Source organism: Montipora foliosa, chromosome 3 (genome assembly GCF_036669935.1).
Source record: "Montipora foliosa isolate CH-2021 chromosome 3, ASM3666993v2, whole genome shotgun sequence".
In the NCBI taxonomy this organism is placed as follows: domain Eukaryota; kingdom Metazoa; phylum Cnidaria; class Anthozoa; order Scleractinia; family Acroporidae; genus Montipora; species Montipora foliosa.
Genome location: NC_090871.1, coordinates 63,367,214 through 63,384,713, shown reverse-complemented (window position 1 = coordinate 63,384,713; position 17,500 = coordinate 63,367,214). Strand labels below are relative to the sequence as shown.

The following is a 17,500-nucleotide window of genomic DNA, read 5'->3' as shown; positions in this document are numbered from 1 at the left end:
GAAACGAGGACGACGACGGCTACGAGGATTTCATTTTAAAATACAAGTTCGCGTTATTCATATCACTACGAAACTATTTCATGTCGTTTCGCGTTAAAAATGTGTAGTAACTGTCGAGGAATTAAACTGGTATAAGTGGGCTGGAAGAGTAGAGAGAGAACTGAAAATTCATCGTCATGTGCTAACGTCCTCCACAGAACCTTGAATTTGGTCATTTCACGTCGTCATTTTGGAGATGACGCCAAAGAAATATACCAAAATGTAAAACGCACGTGCAGAGCGTGCAGAACCATTGTTTTTGCTCACTAAACCTATTGTTTTGTAGCGTCGTCGATGCAGTCGGCGTCGTCATTTCGTAAGCTCCCTATTATAGCGCTAGGGCATGCGCGTTAGGTCCACTTCTTGCGCCCCAGGGGCCTGGGGCACATGAACATTGACATGTTGCGTTGAAAATTATGGAAATGTTGCGTGCGTTTGGCCACCCTGTTCAACACATGTCGCAACATCATGCAACAATGTTGCAAGATGTTGCGTTCAAATGTTGTGAGCGTTTGGCCAGGCCTTTAATGATAACGTGAGCGCACAAATGCGAATCTTTCATTCTACATTTTTCCCTGAAACCGCTCGTATAAATTCAGTTTTAGGATAATTCGCCCACATTGTACGAAGTGAATAACCGCGAAAGACTTGGATTGTGCAAAGTTAGATTCTAAAGTGAAGTCTTCGTAGACTTCGCGGTTCTAGATCTTGAAGTCCTTATTTCTTAACTGAACTCTCAACTGTTTTCGCAAAACATTGACAGAGAGCAGAATATGACAAGCTGCGTAAACTCCCTAAAAGATGTCCGATTCAATTTAAAACGACGTAATCCAGTTACCTTTGAGTTTTGAGAAAAACGAACGGAATAAACCTGTAAAAACAATGACCACAAATGAGAAACTGAACACACACAAAAAAAAAAAACCAAAAGAAAACACGAGGTGAACAAGTCTCAGTGACACACCCTACCTCGGCCCCGTTGTGTGCCTGTGGAAATGTTTGTATGCATTTGTTACTGACACCATCCCAAATCTGAAGCAAAATATAAAAAGGATCCATAGACTAGTGTAGTAATACTGAATTATTTAACATCAAAGCGAACGACAATCGAGCCCTGGAACTGGACAGAATAACAAGCTCTAAACAATAACTAAGTTCTTCAGTGCAGGAACTGGCGTAATCACTTCGCGAATGAGTATTCCAGCTCGCACGGGTTGGCAAGTGTAAGCGAAATATTCCAAAGCTAAATTGTTCGATATAGGGCAAAGTAAAATTTTCAATTGACGCGGTCGATGCCATAGTAGCTGAAGTTGCTAATTGAGTAGGACTCGCCTGCGTCAAAAGCTATTTGCAACCCCCGTTGAATTTCAGACTTGATACCTTTATTGATCCATCTTTGCTGCAAGATGCATAAAGATTAGCTGCCGAAGAGTATTTTACCTGCAAATCACCAAAAAAGAAATTAATGGTGAAATGGGTTGTTGTAGTGGCCGTAACCCATAACTTGGAGCGAACAGCAGCCCTATATTCCTGTCGCAGCTTTTTCACAGACCGATTTATTTTTAGGTTGAACTTCCCGCGAATAAGACTCCCGCAGGAGCCCAAGGACCAACCTCACAAGAAACTAACCTGACGTCATAGCGGAAGTGCCTTTGTTTTTTTCGGAAAAGGTACTGTAAAAAAAAAATCGGTCTGTAACATTGCCGTCTTGGTGTGGGAGTTGTTCGCTCTTAGTCTTGGCCTCCTGGTAGTGGTTAGAGCACTCGTGTAAACCAAGATTTCCTGGTTTCTGCATCACATGTGAGTTAAGTTTAATTGCTGGTTCTCTAATCTGCTCCTAGAGGTTTCCAACTAACACAACCTAACTCTTAAGTGGTGGTGATGATTTGATGATGATTATTATTATTATTATTATTATTTTATTATTTTTTTTTAATTTGTCATCCCACAGCTAAACTGATTTTTAAAACCTGGTAATGCTCAACTGAATATCAAGTTGCAACCCGCAACCTTAGATGTTCAGTGCATATCTCAAAATCCTAGCCGTTCCAAGGAGGCAGGCCTTTTTGAGGGTTCCACAGTTCAGATTATCGCTGGTCTTAACTAACCAATGGTTGAAATTCTTTGAGATTGTACCCAAAGCTCCTATTACTACGGGAATCATCACTTCAATGCAGCTCCAAATCCTCTCCAATTCCCATTTCAGATCCCGATATTTGTCCACCGTTTCTTTGTCTTTCTCAACAAAATGGGTGTCAAAATTATTATTATTGTTATTGTTATTATTATTATTATTATTATTATTATTATTATTATTATTATTATTATTATTATTATTCAAATGATTTGGCCTCAAAGTTAAGAATGGTTAAAGTAAACACGATGTCATTTTTAAAGCACTCACCATATTAATGGGCCCCGTGTGATATTCCCGAGGATTCGAGGCAACAAAACACTGGCCAGTTATTGTATCATAGAGACGAACTGCAAGTGAAACAGAAAATATTCTTGGGCACAAAATCCGCTCAAAGTTAAAAAGAATATTCTGTTTTGTGACTGTACAATGTCTAAAGTCTCTCAAAAACCCATAAGAAGTTTGCAGATGAGTGTTGAAACTTATAATTTATGATGATGGCTTGGGATTGTTTCGCTAAGTGACTGGCTCAAAAATCTCGCTCCGCCTTTTCAGGCTGAATCGCCATTTGCGCGGGAGAATTCTCCCGCGTTTTGAGTCAATATAGGGACCTTTAGATTCTAGGACGAGGACAAGAACGAGTACGAGTTTTGACTGGTAGTTTTTAGCGAAATACTTCGAAATTTTATGACCCGTACGATTAATCTTACTCTTTGTTAGCAGAATAGGTTGCTCAGTTATTCTTGTTGCTGTTACCTGGGCCTTTTTGCTGATCGAAAAATGCCAAAACTGCTACCCTGTTGTTGACTTGTTTTGACACGACCACATTTTTGCAAAACCTCGTATTAAAATGACGACGATGTCACGTTTTTCCCGCCAAAATGACGCTGGCATTAAAGCGCGCTCACTGTTGTTCTATATGACAATTTCGTACTCGTAGTCGTTCTCGTCCTAGAATCTAAAGCTCTCTAATTTTCATGTAAATTACTTCTTATCCTGATTGATTCATCCCGTTTTTTATACCTGTTGTGATTTGCCAGTACATTATTTTACTTTCTCTCTGATGTCAATCAACTGAAGCTACGGTAATACGAGCAACAAAAACGTCCAACTTGTCTCGCAACATTGTTGCGCTTTTTACATCCCACGCACAACTTGTCTCGCAGCAAAAAAAATGTGTCGCAAGCTGCTGCAGCGTGTTACAGAAAGTAGAGGTCCGTTCTAATTTCTGCAACAAAATCAACACATTTTTTTTGTTGCGAGACAGGTTCCAGGTTGTGCGTGGGATGTAAAATGCGCACCATCGCTTTTCAAATAGTTTTCGACTAGTTTCACAGCTGCAATGTTGCGAGACAAGTTGGACGTTTTTGTTGCTCGTATTACCGTAGCTTAAAACCCGCCTGAAACTGGTAAGATACCTTCCCTCAGATCAGCGTTATAGTTTGCAATCACTTACTAGTCGGGTGTTCTGTGCCAACAAGAATAAAGTCCCCTGTGGGATGAAAAGACATTGATGTGACGACTTCTGCTTCCTGTGGTAAAAAAATACCAGAATTTTATTCTTAACGTATCGAGAAGCTAAGTTTGTTTGTTTATTTATTTATTTGCCATATAAAGAAAGTACAGCCAGCTTATGAGAACCTAAATTTTTCCAAGTTAGAAATAGGTTCTTGTTAAAATGGTATTTACAGTCGTTTTAGGCTATCTGGGTTCTTAAATAGGTTCTTATTTCCACAAAAGATGTCTACTCCATGATATGGTATGACTGATTTTCTATGATAAGGACGCTGATAACTTTGTATTTCATAACCATGAAAAATAAGTTTTGAACAAGGTCTGTACAGTTAAAGTGCAATTTGTTCCAGCCACCTGACATTTAAAGGCCATTTTCTAAAAGGAGAACATGTTTAATTTTTTAGGCTAACCTGGTTGCTTTGTAAGAGGGGGTTTAAAATGAAATTTTTTGCCTAAAAGGTTCTTAAATTCTAGGTTCTTATAAGCGGGTGTTTACTGTACGACCCAAGAAAGTAAGTAAAAACGTAGCCTGCTTGCTTCTATTGAAAATGGCTCGCGGTCGAAATATAGGGGCTTCGCGGCATCGAAATATCGGGGCTTGGTTACTAGTAACCTTAGCCCTTATATTTCGACCACGCGCCATTTTCAACGGAAGAGCCTGCTTGCAGGCTGGTAAAAACGCGATGAAGAAAAGTTACAGAATTAAATGGCAACAGAGCTTGCATAACTACAGTCCGCATAGGAGCGGGACACGTTAAATCAGCCTTCAAACTAAGCTTAACTTGTCCACACTCAACCAAAGGATATCAGAAAAAAAAACTCTTCACGTGTAAAGTAAGAAAAATATCTTCCACAGCATTCCTCATCCTATAGGATAAAAACATGCCTACCTGGATAGATCTGTAGGCCTTTTTCACGGAGGGTTTTGATATGTCAAACAGTTTCACAGTACAATCCTTGCTGCCTGAAGCTAATACCAGTGCACTGGGGTGAAATTCAACAGATGTCACTTCCTGTAACAAAATAATTCATTTCATTCTCTCTCCTAATTTTATGACTTACTGCGATTTTCATAATTCTGCGGAATCTTATCTTCAAACCGAAACGGACAAAACTGCGTTTTGGTTTCCATCAATCTAACCTCAGACGCAAAGCCTAGGTGTTGACCCGAAAACCGCGGATGCCGAAATCAACTGACGCCTGACATAGAGTGGTTTTCAATTGAGTGTCGAAAGTAATTAGTGAATTACTTTGCTTTATGATTACTTCACTCAGTGATTGGTTCAAAGTTCTGGCGCTACTTTTTCAACCAATCAGAAGCGAAACCAAAACCAATCGTGGCTCGCGCGTGCACATTTTCCCGCGCTTTGTGTCGGCTACGTGTAATTACTTCGAGTTTTGATTGGTTTAATTGGATTGTCTCCGTCCTTTTTGATTGGCCAAAGTAATTACTTTGGTTTTGGTTTTACGACACTCATTTGAAAACCGCTCTAACCTACCAATCAGAATCTTTGGTTCCCGCGGTACATCGAAGCCGATGGAAAGTGATGGAATCTGTACGAATCCTTTTACCGAAGAACCTCTAAAGATATCATAGTGGTATTCAAGCTTTAAACTAAACAAAACTCCAATTCACTTTCAAGAGGCGTAGTCGATCTTCCCGGCTATGTTCGTAAATTTGATTGATGGTCCACGTCAAAATTGTGAAAATCGCAGTAAAAGCCAGTTTTGTCTACAGAGTTTTTTCTGGCTATCATTTCGACACAAAAAATTGTGAAGCAGTGACTGTAAAGTGTGGCACCATAGAGGGCCTAAGAACAAATTAAGCTATAATGAAGAGAAAGTGGAACAAAGGAAAGAAATGAAAACACCATGTTTAAATCTTGAATTTGAAATACTATTTCACTGAAAAACTTGATCCATTCCTGAAGTTACTAGAGCTGCTAAAGTGATCACAACAGCTACTGGGCTTTGACCAAAACACCGCAAGCATTCACTTTAACTTTAACAGGCAAGGTCCCCATGATAAGTGGATGAGATTATGTCACTTTTGTGATAGAGCAGATTTTTTCGAATTCTGATCCTAACTTCTGAAATTTAGATAACAAGTACAAACAAGTGTAACATTCGAACAGTATCAGGATTTTCAAAGGCATGCATGTTGCCTGAATGCTGCCCTTCTTGGTGGTTTTTTATTTTCAGTTTCTTTTATTTATTCAGTTAGCCACACACATGTAAAGGATGCACAACAAAGCTTGATCAAAAGTTGTTAATTAAATAAACCTTTAAGATAGGTGTGACAAGTAAGCCTATTGAAGCTTGGAGCTTATATTAAATTGGCTTCCTTGGTCTAATTATTACATACAGTACATAAATTACATGATAAAGTACAGAGTGCGCAAATAAAACGCAAATTTTAAAACAGTATTAAATCAGTTTTCAGCACGATAATCCTTCAGTTTGCTTTTAAAAACAAAAACAGATGGCGAACTAATTAGTGAAACAGCCACGCAACAAATTCCAGATTTTTTGGTCCTTCATAAAGGATGCTGAACTGCTTAATATTCATTCTACAAAAAAATGAGGTCTGTAATAAGAAGCAAAGGAGTTTCGTATTGGTGAACCTGACAACTAGTTGAAAAGGGATTGCAAAAGCTAATGGGCAGAAGATTATGATGATACAAGTGCGGAAAAGTAGCGATAGAAAAGGAATTTTTGCTATTTATTAAATTTTCGATCTTGGATATTGCGTTTCTAGCTTTCTGATTGGTTCACTCAGTCTCCATTATCAGCTCATATACTGATGACCTAATATGGAAACTGATTGCATCAAGTGTTCCCAAGCTGAAGAATTTGTTGCGTGGGAAGCAAAATTTCCTGGGACACAACATCTGACACGTTAAGAATTTGATGAAAATTTGACAAAACAATATTCCATTTACGCTTGTTGGATATGAGACTGATTACAGCCAACTAGGCACAACGCACCTCATTGGCTCACCATGATATCATATCCAATGCACACTCATGGACTAATTGTTAATTGTCAAATATCATACTGAATTGTCATTAACATTTTTAAGTGGAATCCTGCATTACCTCCATATGATCATAGAGAGTCCTTATAACAGGATGATTCTCAAGGTTTGTACCCACACCCTGGTCTTGTGATTGGGGCATTGTGTTCTTTGCTACCATTCGCTCGACATCCAACACCTAAAAGCCACACAAGGAGGAACTTGTTAAACATTTTAAAAAACCCTGCTGACCACTAAAATGTGACAATGAACTCCACCACTTTGTGAATGCCAATTGAACTCATTGACCCCTGGGAGTGAAACGTAGTAGATTTTACTCAGTTTAAAGCCAGATGATTTTATTAACCAACGGGGGAGGGGGGGGGAGGGGTTTGGGGGTTGGGGGGAGGGGGCGTTTAGGAGTCAATGGCTTCACAACCTCTACTTCCACTTAACGTGTTTTGAATTCTGCCCTTTGAGTGACGCATCATGGAAAATAGACCATCCTGCCAAAGTCCCTTTTTAACCCATTCAGGATTGGCATACGGCAGGTACAAAACAGAGGTCATTGTTTTACCAATAAAGAAAGTATCCCAAACATTCATAAAAGCTAACCTTAGGCCTAAAGAAAAGTATCCTAAATATTCATAAAAGCTAACCTTTGGCCTAATTAGGCCTAAAGAAACGTTTTTAGGCCTAACGTTAGCTTTTATGAATGTTTAGGATACTTTCTGTATTGGGAAAACAATGACCTGTGACCTGTGTTTTGTCCCTGCCGATTGGCATGATGATACCAAGTACATTTAGGATCAAAAATGTTCCTGCCTTAATTGAAGCATCCACAGAGCCAGTGGCTATCAGCCGACCTAAAATAATACAGTACAACAAAATTAATAAACAAATATTAATAAGGTGTTAAAAGGAAAGGAAAGGAACTTTATTTAAGTGTCTAATCTTCTAGCGCTGTAGAGCACTAATTGGGGACACTGTAAATTGAAATTAACAAGTTAATGCAAATGAAATCAAACGTTGGTTTTTGAGGAGAGGGGAAAACCGGAGTACCTGGAGAAAAACCTCTCGGTGCAGAGTAGAGAACCAACAAACTCAACCCACATATGACGCCGAGTCTGGGAATCGAACCCGGGCCACATTGGTGGGAGGCGAGTGTTCTCACCACTGCGCCATCCCTTACTATTTTCATTTTTTAACGCTTAACAATTATTCGCCAAAGGCGAAGTGATTATCGGTGAATATTCACCGATAATCACTGAGCCTGAGGCGAATAATTGTTTTAGTATAAATACACAGGTGATTATTTCAAAAAAGAGAAAAAAAAAACATTTCAACTCGAAATCATCTTTACTTACAGTGGCAAAACGACCACTGGCAGCCATTTTGTCCGTCGAGGTGATTATCGGCTGATAATCCAAGATAGCGAGATAATGAGAGCGCGCGATTTTGTATAATTACCTGTGTATTTATACTAAAGAGTATTATTCAGACAGGGAAGCCAACGTGTTCCCAGTAGCACTTCACTTGTTCATTGCAGTTTGTTTGGCAGTTGATTTTTGAGAATGTTGATGAAACTTTCCTTACCAAATTGTACTTTTTGAAATGATGAACAAACTTAAAACATAATTTATATATAAGTACACGTACATGTACTTGCATTATCTCCTCTACTTGAACCAAAATAATGTAAAGGCATACAATAAACAAATTATTGACCTCAAGTGTTCAGTCTTTACAGGAAAACCTCAAATCTTAGCCTTACTGTACTGTACTTGACCTCGCACTGCAAGGTCGCAGTTTGAGATTTTCCCATTAAGACCTCACTCTAGTGTTGACAATATTATTATTAAATTTTGCTCCAGGGCTGTACTGTAAGTTACACATGCTGCAACAATAATCATTGTCCCATTTTGGAAGAATAATAAAATTATCATGATTTCAGACATACCATTTTGGCTAAAGCTTGCTGTTCTACATGGAGCCTTATGAGCTGTCACGTAGTAAGTTTCATACATTGCAGCTGGTGGGCTGGTGCCATGATCTGGAAAAAATGAATGATGGCTTTTACCCATAATAATATACAAAGAAAAATTTCTCCTGCAAGAGAAAAGCAGTTTTCTGGTAACATGGGGCAGAACAGAGGTAATTCAGTGAAAAAAAAAAGAGATACAATCCAAACATTCTGATTGGTCAATAATGGAAGAAACTCACAGATAGCCAATCAAATATAAGTAGTTTTCTGGTAACATAGGGCAGAACAGAGGTAATTTAGTGAAAAAAAAAAACAAAAGAGGTAAAATCCAAGCATTCTGATTGGTCAATAATGTAAGAAAGTCACAGATGGTCAATCAAATAAAAGTAGTTTTCTGGTAACATAGGGCAGAACAGAGGTAATTTAGTGCAAAAAAAAAAAAGAGGTAAAATCCAAGCATTCTGATTGGTCAATAAATGGAAGAAACTCACAGATAGCCAATCAAATGCGACCCCTGGATGGTGCAACTATTTCCTGATTGCATGACACGAGTGTGTTGCTTCTGCATAATAATAAGGTATCTTGTAATCTCATGATTTTTCTCATTCAATTTGAACTTCACATTCGTATTTTTATCAGACTTCAAATTGCACCAGCCCATAAGTTTCACTGGAACACTAAACACTTCATATTTTATCAACAACTCACTAGATAACAAGTTACATTTCTTACATTTCATAAACGTTTATTAACTGGTATGTTCTGCATTGTTTGATTACATTACACATCCCAGCTATGCAATTATCTCTTAATTACCGATAAATACTAAGAAATAATACAACATTATTTACATCAGATTTTCTTCATACATATTTTCTTTTAAATTACTTTATTTTACATGTGACTATTGTAAAATATCTTGAAAACCAAGTGAGACAGCATGCAAGTACTTGTAGCCTGGATGGTGGTATTTAGCACAAATCACAAACATTTCAAAAGAGCACTATGCCATCTTGTCAATAAAAAACAGAGAACAAGGTTTCATTTGTTATGTTCTTTACCCTCTGTATCGCATAATTTATAGCACACAAACACTGTGTGTGTTAAGGCAGTTAACAACGATTCACTAAAGTGGAGGTGGTTGGTGGTGGACATTTTCCTCCCTGTTTTGCAGCTTGGTAAACCTCCACCACTGACCACCAAGGCGAACAGTTGTTTTTATATATGCTAAAACAGTGAGAAACATAATTATCACAAAAAGATGATTTTAACCCGATGATTTATTCCTGCAACAATAACACTATTTTCGGGCGCAAATCCAGCGCAAACTGCTTGGAGGTGCACAGCAAAGGATATTCGGAGTTTGAGAAGCCAATAAGAGTGCGCCTTCAATGCTATCCACTGTTTTAGTTTTATACTCTTAAGTGGACTATTTTCTGTTTAAAGTTTCCATTCATGACTTCCTACACATTTTTAAGCAGCCTCTTAGCACTTTCGTAAGTTACGCTTGACCAATTTGAAAATCCAAACATGCCCCCACCAGGGAAACTTTCACGGAGGATGATCTCGCTGAAACACCTTCTTTAATCAAAATAAGTATTAGTTTTGTAATTTTTTATGATTCAATCACTTTCCAATTTCATGAATTTAAAAGATTTGAAATCAATTTTCTTTATGCCACATACATGTACTATCCAAATTGGCCATGTCCAAGTTCATGTCTACCTCATTTTTCAAAGCGAGTGCAAGTGCAGATTTTTTCTTATGAAAATTAGTTTTGATTCATATGTAAAGTAGAATTAATAGACCTCTTTAGCTTGTACGTTTTGTTTTCCCATTTCAGACCACGTGATGTTCTCAAGGGAATTTTCCTTTTGTTTTTTCATAAGTTATGCATACATATTCACATGCATAGGACGACATTTGAAAGAAAGTTCTCCCTGCAGTAACATCACGTGGTCTGAAATGGGAAAACAAAATGTACAAGCTAAAGAGATCTATTACCATCACAAAAACTTTGCACTTAGACTCGCTTTGAAGAGGAGGCAGACATGAACTCGGAAATGCCTAATTTGTGCTTGGAATTCAGCCACAACGCATCAAAAATTAATGACACACAAAAGCATCCCACAGGTCAAAGCTTTGATTTACTACATTCTTTTTAAAATATGGTTTTAGCAAACAAGTTGATAGAAATAATTAACCAACCAAAAAAGGATTGGTAAGGTGACATTTTGAGACTTAAGGCCAGGCAAATACAGTTGGCTTCAACATCCATTCAACAGTGATGTTAAAACCGTTCAGGAATCAATGGGTTAACCCATTGACACCCCAAATGCTCTGTAGCCCTTAAATCCATTAAGGACAGTGCCTACTAATTCAAAGGTATTTTTGTGCGGCTTTATGAATATGCAGGAAAAGCAGATCTCAGCAAGTGTCATTAAAATCCAAAAAGAAAATTGGGGGTTAACCACGTATTTTTCAAAGATAATTAATTACCAATATTAGCAAAAAGCTTTAAAATTCAAAGCAATGTATGGCACTCCTTTCCAAATTAAAGCTTAATTATCTCTGAAAAATGCATGGTTACCCCCAATTTTCTTTTTGGATACCAAGAGCCTTTGCTAAGTTCTGCTTTCTCCGCATAAATTTAAACCACGCAAAAATGTCCCTGCATTAGTAAGCACTACCGATAGGAAATCCGAATATCTGCAGATGCGCAGAACATATGCGCAATAACAATAGTAGGCACCGTCCTTAAATTGATTGAACCATAATCAGCAGGAAAAACTGGGTGTAGTGCTTTGCCAGGTAAAATGACTAAATAAAAAGTCATTATTTTGACTAAATGTGCACTGTACAAGTCAAAACAGAAAAAATGTTGCATTTTCCAATGTTTCTATTGAAAGTAGCGTGGAAAATGTACCTTTTCTCCATAATAATGATAATATTATTAGAAGACTTAAATACTTCAAATGATAACAATCTTTTTTTTTCCAGCTCAGTAAGGAATCCCTAGGAAATCACTGGAAAATTGCTAAGATTGTTATACTTGTGGACGATTGATTAAATTTCATCCACTCATTACAGGAAAGGTGTCCAACGGCAAGGTTTTTTTTTTGTGAAATATTCATTTCTTTTGGTCGCTACATTTTAAAATTGCCAACAACAGAGCTGGTTTTAAAATGTTGCATACAAGGGAAATGTGACCCATCATAAGCACTGTTATGGAGCTTCAGTTTCGAACAATGGTTTCCAAGTGGTTGTTTAAATGCACTACATATATCTGCCTCCCAACATCCAGTGCTTCATGCTCAGGTGTCCCTTCATGAAGCATCATTGAGCCGTCAATCAAACTGTCAAACGAGAACGTTTGTACCGTTTCGACACCAGAGGATGATTCTCTGGATAGCACACCATTCCTTTCATGGCCAAGCCCTTCCTGAGTAGATTGGTGACCTGGTGTGCCTGTGTGCATTGTTGTCACTTCGTGGCATTCATCATCACCACTTGCAGTATCTGAATATTCCACCTCTTCTGGTCGCGTCTGTTTTTGCGTTAGCTTCTGGCCCTGAGTCAGAGAAGCAATTTTTGAAACCACTAAGTCCGTCTCAGGAACCTCTTTGGCCGGAGAGGCTCCAGCAAACACAGCAGGGGCAATGTTGGGCCTCCTTCCACACTGTCGAATCAAGGCTGGAGGCTTTCCTGCTGATTTGCCAGAATTTGCCTCTGGTTCACTTTGAATACCTGAGCAACAAGGCAGATTATTTGCACTCTTTTCCAGCCCATTTGAATCAGCTTCTGAATCACCTTGCTCAGTTTGTTTGAAATCATTTGAAAGACCTTTGAGCAAATACTTCATGCGGTCCTCATGTTTCTTTCTAGATCGCAGATTCTTGAAAAAGTCACTGACGCACTGTTCTGGAATAGCCAACTGGTTGGCTAGTGTTTGACGCTTGTCCATGGATAAGTACCTGTTGTAGGTGTAATAATCCTCCATAGCAGCTTTAGCTTCTGTGGGAATTATCCGTCTTTTCTTCTTGATCATGTCCTCAGTTAGCCCCTGAAGAACAACAGAAAAGGGAAATCCGACAATATTTCACTTGCAGAAAGACACTACAATAAATTATTTTCAAAACGCCCTAGCCTACCAAACAAAAACTCCAATGTGGGTCATTCTGGAGGCCGTAATTGTTTAATACATTGTACATATACATGTATATGTAAACTATGTTTGTATAAGAGTTACCTCCACTAAACGCTTAAAAGGTTTCAGCAGTGCATGATTGGGGAATACACTATTCATAATCATTCAGCCTCTACCAGTAATTAAACAGGGCTTGAAATTGCAACCAATATAGTCACTTTTGCAACTGAATTTTTTTCCCTTTGTGACTAAAATATTTGGAGAAGTTGCAAATTTGAAACTAGTTTTCACCTTCACTCTTTCGAAATAAAAGCGTAGCCAATTGCAACTATTGCTAAAATAAATAAAGAACTGCAAAACATATTTGGTTTCTCACTGTGATTTTCTTTCACACTGAAGAATGATATAGGGCACATCAGTAGCATAATTTCGCTGTTTTATTGATTATTCCTTAAACTCCAAAAGTTTGGAAGTACGAAATACAAGCAAAAAAGGGAGAAAATCCTAGCGAAATCGAAAAAACTTGATGAAGACACAATGTTGTGTAATACCTAGCGGTCAGACAGACGCAGGCTCATCACAAAAACATTTCTTACACATGTGCCTTAATTTTCACGTACTTCTACTGTAGGCTTCGAAATTGATCCATACTTTCCACAAAAACGTTTTTCTTTTGCTTTATACCAATCATTTACCATATAAGGTCAAACTAAAGTATATGAGCTGATAAACAAGATTGAATAAACCAATCAGAGCATGAGAATTGCATTATCGGAGGTTGAGAATTTAATGATGTTTATCTGGTCGCTTCCTCTTTTTCAGAAAGTGTGATTGCTTAACAATTGAATAGAAAAATTTTGAGCTTTTCATCCAAATGCTGTTTACTTCGAGTGTAATTTTTGGATTTCACAGTCCGCCATTACTCACATCCCAAACTGACCGATTGGACTTCAGAGGGTTGGATCTAGGGAAAAGGGTCATCGTTAACTCGCTAGCTTAAAATTTCAGCGTGTAAATACAGCTTATTATAAATGCAAAACACAAGATTAATAGTCTGAAAGCCCGAAACTCCCATGCTGCATATTAATTCAGCCACATACACATGCATTGCATTCTTAAACTATTGAGTCTGTGACATCATTTCTCGTCGATCCAGCTCTTTCAAGATTTTAAAGTTAGTAATGGCGGACCATAAATCAGAAAATTCCAGTTAAAATAAACAGGTGTCTTTCTGAAATCAAGGCTTAAAGCTTGGATCACTGACTGTTTAGTTAACAAAGTTTTGAAATCCAAAGAAAACCAACAATTAATTTTTTGGTCACAGCAGCACTTAAAAAACTCATGAACCTACATGTAACAGCCTATCAAAACAGTAATACATGCATGAGCTTTATATCCTGATAAACAACAATCCTCGTTAGTATTCTTTATATAAAGAATACTAATAAGGCATAGCTTGTTTTTCTGGTATGCTAATATTCTTCTCTCACAATTTGAACCTTTGCTTTGAGTCCAGAGGGACACGCTTTTTGTGGAATGTTTTTAAGTCGTTCAAAAAACATGTTTCATTGGGTCTAAAAACACGCAGCTGCATCTTGTGTTTTTAAATTCTGATAAAACACTGCTGCTTGTTCTTTAAACATTACTGGTGTGTCATGTCATACCTCATTGAACAGGCTTCAGGATTGGCCAAAAGAACAATAAAACGAACAAAGACAATAATGGATTTAGCACAGAAAACAATAGGGAGTACGACACTATAATTATAGCCAATGAAATATACATTGTAGCATTCAACAAGAGGTTCGACCCTACCCCAACTGGTGTGTAAGATCATGTGGAGTTACTTAGCCTGCAAAGCAGGCGTATTGTTGTTTTGGTAAAAATTATCGGCAGGTATCTTGGATAGCGAGAATAACAGAGGCCTGAGGCGAGTCAAGAAAATTGCACTCAGTGAGAGGAGGACAGGCTGTGTGCTTTCAAAATGGCGGCCCATTACAAACAAGCGTACGCCTCCGAAAAAAACACCTGCTCTGCAGGCTAGAAGTTACTAAGCCAGAGTAAAATCTACAAGTTCTACTGTCAGATGGGGAAGTTTAATTTGCGCGTAAAGCAGGGCTGTGATTTAGAGCCTACATGTACCAAAAGTACCCTTTCCCCCATATATAATTTTTTTTGCTCTGACAACTCTACATGTAGATTCTCCGTTGTTTCCTCCCTCAGCAAAAACCAGCATACAGCTGATTCGAGCTATGCTCCAAGGCCATACATGAACCATATAGCAGCAGCCAGAGGCACCACAGTATGCTTTCAGTTCAACCTTGTTGAGCTGCATCATTGCTGTATTTGCGACGACAACGACTAGCAAGACAGTTTTTATGATCATTAGTCATAAATAGAGAGTCCAGGTGAAGGAAATGAACCTGAACATATTGCATGAAGGCAAGTCCTTACCCTCCTTTCAGGATAATCATGTTTGCTGTGAATGTGCAACCACTTCATCTACAAAGATGAACTGATGAAGTGTCCCTTGTGTTGTATGCATAAAACAGGATTGAAAGCCTACTGTGCATGCACAAGTTACTTCTGTAGGGAGTATGCAGCCCCAAATCAAGCATGGAGAGCTCTTCCCTACTGACTGCTACTTAAATTAGACACAGAAACAAGTGAACTAATCATTTCTAAGTTGATGACAACAAAAAATACATGAAAAATGCATAATCGTGAAGAAGATTGACTCACCATTTCAATTTGCCGCCGTTTTAACCTCTCCATCTTTAATTCTTCTCCCTTTTGGTAATAAATTCTTAGGCGCTCGGCCTCAGGCTTTAGGAGAAACTGTCGCATGGTATCGAAATTCATCCATCCCTTGTAATTTGTGTGGTCTTGAGGACGGAAGAAGCTTTCTCCATGTTTAAGCATTTCGGAAAGATATCCTTGTGATTTTCCAAGGACAGCTTTGGCAAAGACCTCTTGGGATACACTGTACTTAACAAGTTCCATTTTCACTTGTTCACAGATACTTTCTGCATCCACAACATCGCCATTCGGGGTAACAAAATTATGCGATGCTTGAATTGGTTTAGCATTGTGCAGTTGGGGAAGGTGCGAAAGCTTCTTATCGGAAGTAATTCTTAAGATGTGTTGCATAACCATGTTAGCAGAAGGTGAGTCCTCTGTTTTGTCTTTAACAGCTTCTTGATCTACTTTTTGAAGTTCAAGATTATTCATGAACATTTCATCTGCAGTGGAGCTTTGCCACTCTCCAGTTGCATCTTTCCCTAAGCAAGCAACGAAATGGAATGAGACCCTACATACTGAATCAGGCTTTCTACGTTTTAGAAGTTTCATTACATACCAGAAAAATGAGTTTGTTACAAAGTGCTGGTGACAAGTTTTTCCTTGATAAAGTCAGATTCATATTATGTTTATAACATACATAATTCTCACATAATTGCTCACTTGCAGTAGGTGGTTGGTTGATGTCAAATAATAATTACGCTTTAAGGTGGCTGCATGATGCAGTTAAATGTATGAGCTATGCTCTCGGTCATCATTTGACTTTGTAACTGCAAGGTTGCTGCCTGAGAAAATGTTCCGGGAGCCCTTCGGGCTTCCAACATTAAAAGTTAGTAGCCCCAGTCATTTTTTCAAGAGCCCAGAATTAATTTATTCCAGCTGGGATCATATTTACAAGAAAGTGAGAATGAATCAAGTAAGGCGCCCGTTCGGGCTACTTGTTCAGAAATTTGGTCGCCCAGGCTAGCAAATACATGTAAGGCGCCCCAAGCGACCGGGCGACTGTTACAGACTGTAGGCAGCAGCCTTGAACTGTGTGAGGCAGTTCTAGTCAAAGACTCACATTTCACCCTTGCTCACCAGTCTCTGGTAGCCCAGCAGTTAGAGCATCCAACTAGATCACAGAGGGTGGTGGGTTCAAATCCCATCTGGAACTCATATTATTTTTTCTTCCAAGTTTCCAATGAATGCCATTTCAAAACATATATCATTCTCGCATTTGCTCACTTAGAAAGCACTTGAGGTTCACTTTGTTTGATACTTTTTTTAAAAAAGAAGGTTTGAATGATCTACCAGCAAGACTGAATTAATTTGAGAATGTACAGTGCTGTAATATGAAAATGTTCTGGGGGCATGAGTGCCAACGTAATACATGTATGCTGGCATTATTGATCTCTGAGAGGGGTCTGATTTTGAAAGGTTTTACTAAAAAAAGCAGAAGAAGAAGAAGAAGAAGAAGAAGAAGAAGAAGAACATAAAAAAGGTCAAAGACCACATAAGAAAACAGGTGACAAAGCAACAAGAGTTAATTTCAGCTTAAAGGGGCTTTGTCACTTTATTTTAGGGTGTTTAGGGGAAATATTTAGTTACATGTAATCACAAGTTTAAAAATCAAAAAATTAATGGTAATGTGGGATTCCAATTACTGATAAAATTATCCTTACATCACAAACGAGATGATGACCTTTATCCAGGCAATTTGCCATAAACATTGAAAAAAACATCGGGACGCCATTTTTCAAGATTACCCGAAAGCAATTTGTTTCAACCTTGTCCTTTTGTGTTCATCCATGCTTCTCTTTCCTTTTGCTCTCTTTCTTGCAATGTTTTATTCTACTTTTTGGACATTTTGGGTGTCATGAAAT

The 17,500-nt window shown here is 38.2% G+C and overlaps 1 protein-coding gene across 2 annotated transcripts in view; it reads right to left on the bottom strand.

The window, feature by feature from the left end:
* Positions 1–17,500, bottom strand: part of LOC137997926 (cleavage stimulation factor subunit 1-like) — a 36,393-nt gene that overhangs the window by 11,348 nt on the left and 7,545 nt on the right. The window contains exons 4-12 of one of the 2 annotated variants that reach the window (XM_068844253.1): positions 8,666–8,758; positions 7,531–7,571; positions 6,788–6,904; positions 4,579–4,701; positions 3,630–3,705; positions 2,444–2,523; positions 1,420–1,479; positions 1,009–1,071; positions 878–910 (exon numbers count right to left, since the gene is read on the bottom strand). In XM_068844253.1, the coding sequence (XP_068700354.1) occupies positions 878–910; positions 1,009–1,071; positions 1,420–1,479; positions 2,444–2,523; positions 3,630–3,705; positions 4,579–4,701; positions 6,788–6,904; positions 7,531–7,571; positions 8,666–8,758 (686 nt within the window). Of the gene's footprint in view, positions 1–877; positions 911–1,008; positions 1,072–1,419; positions 1,480–2,443; positions 2,524–3,629; positions 3,706–4,578; positions 4,702–6,787; positions 6,905–7,530; positions 7,572–8,665; positions 8,759–11,788; positions 12,753–15,578; positions 16,118–17,500 lie in introns of those variants that run through there. The other variant, XM_068844251.1, reaches the window with a different exon arrangement.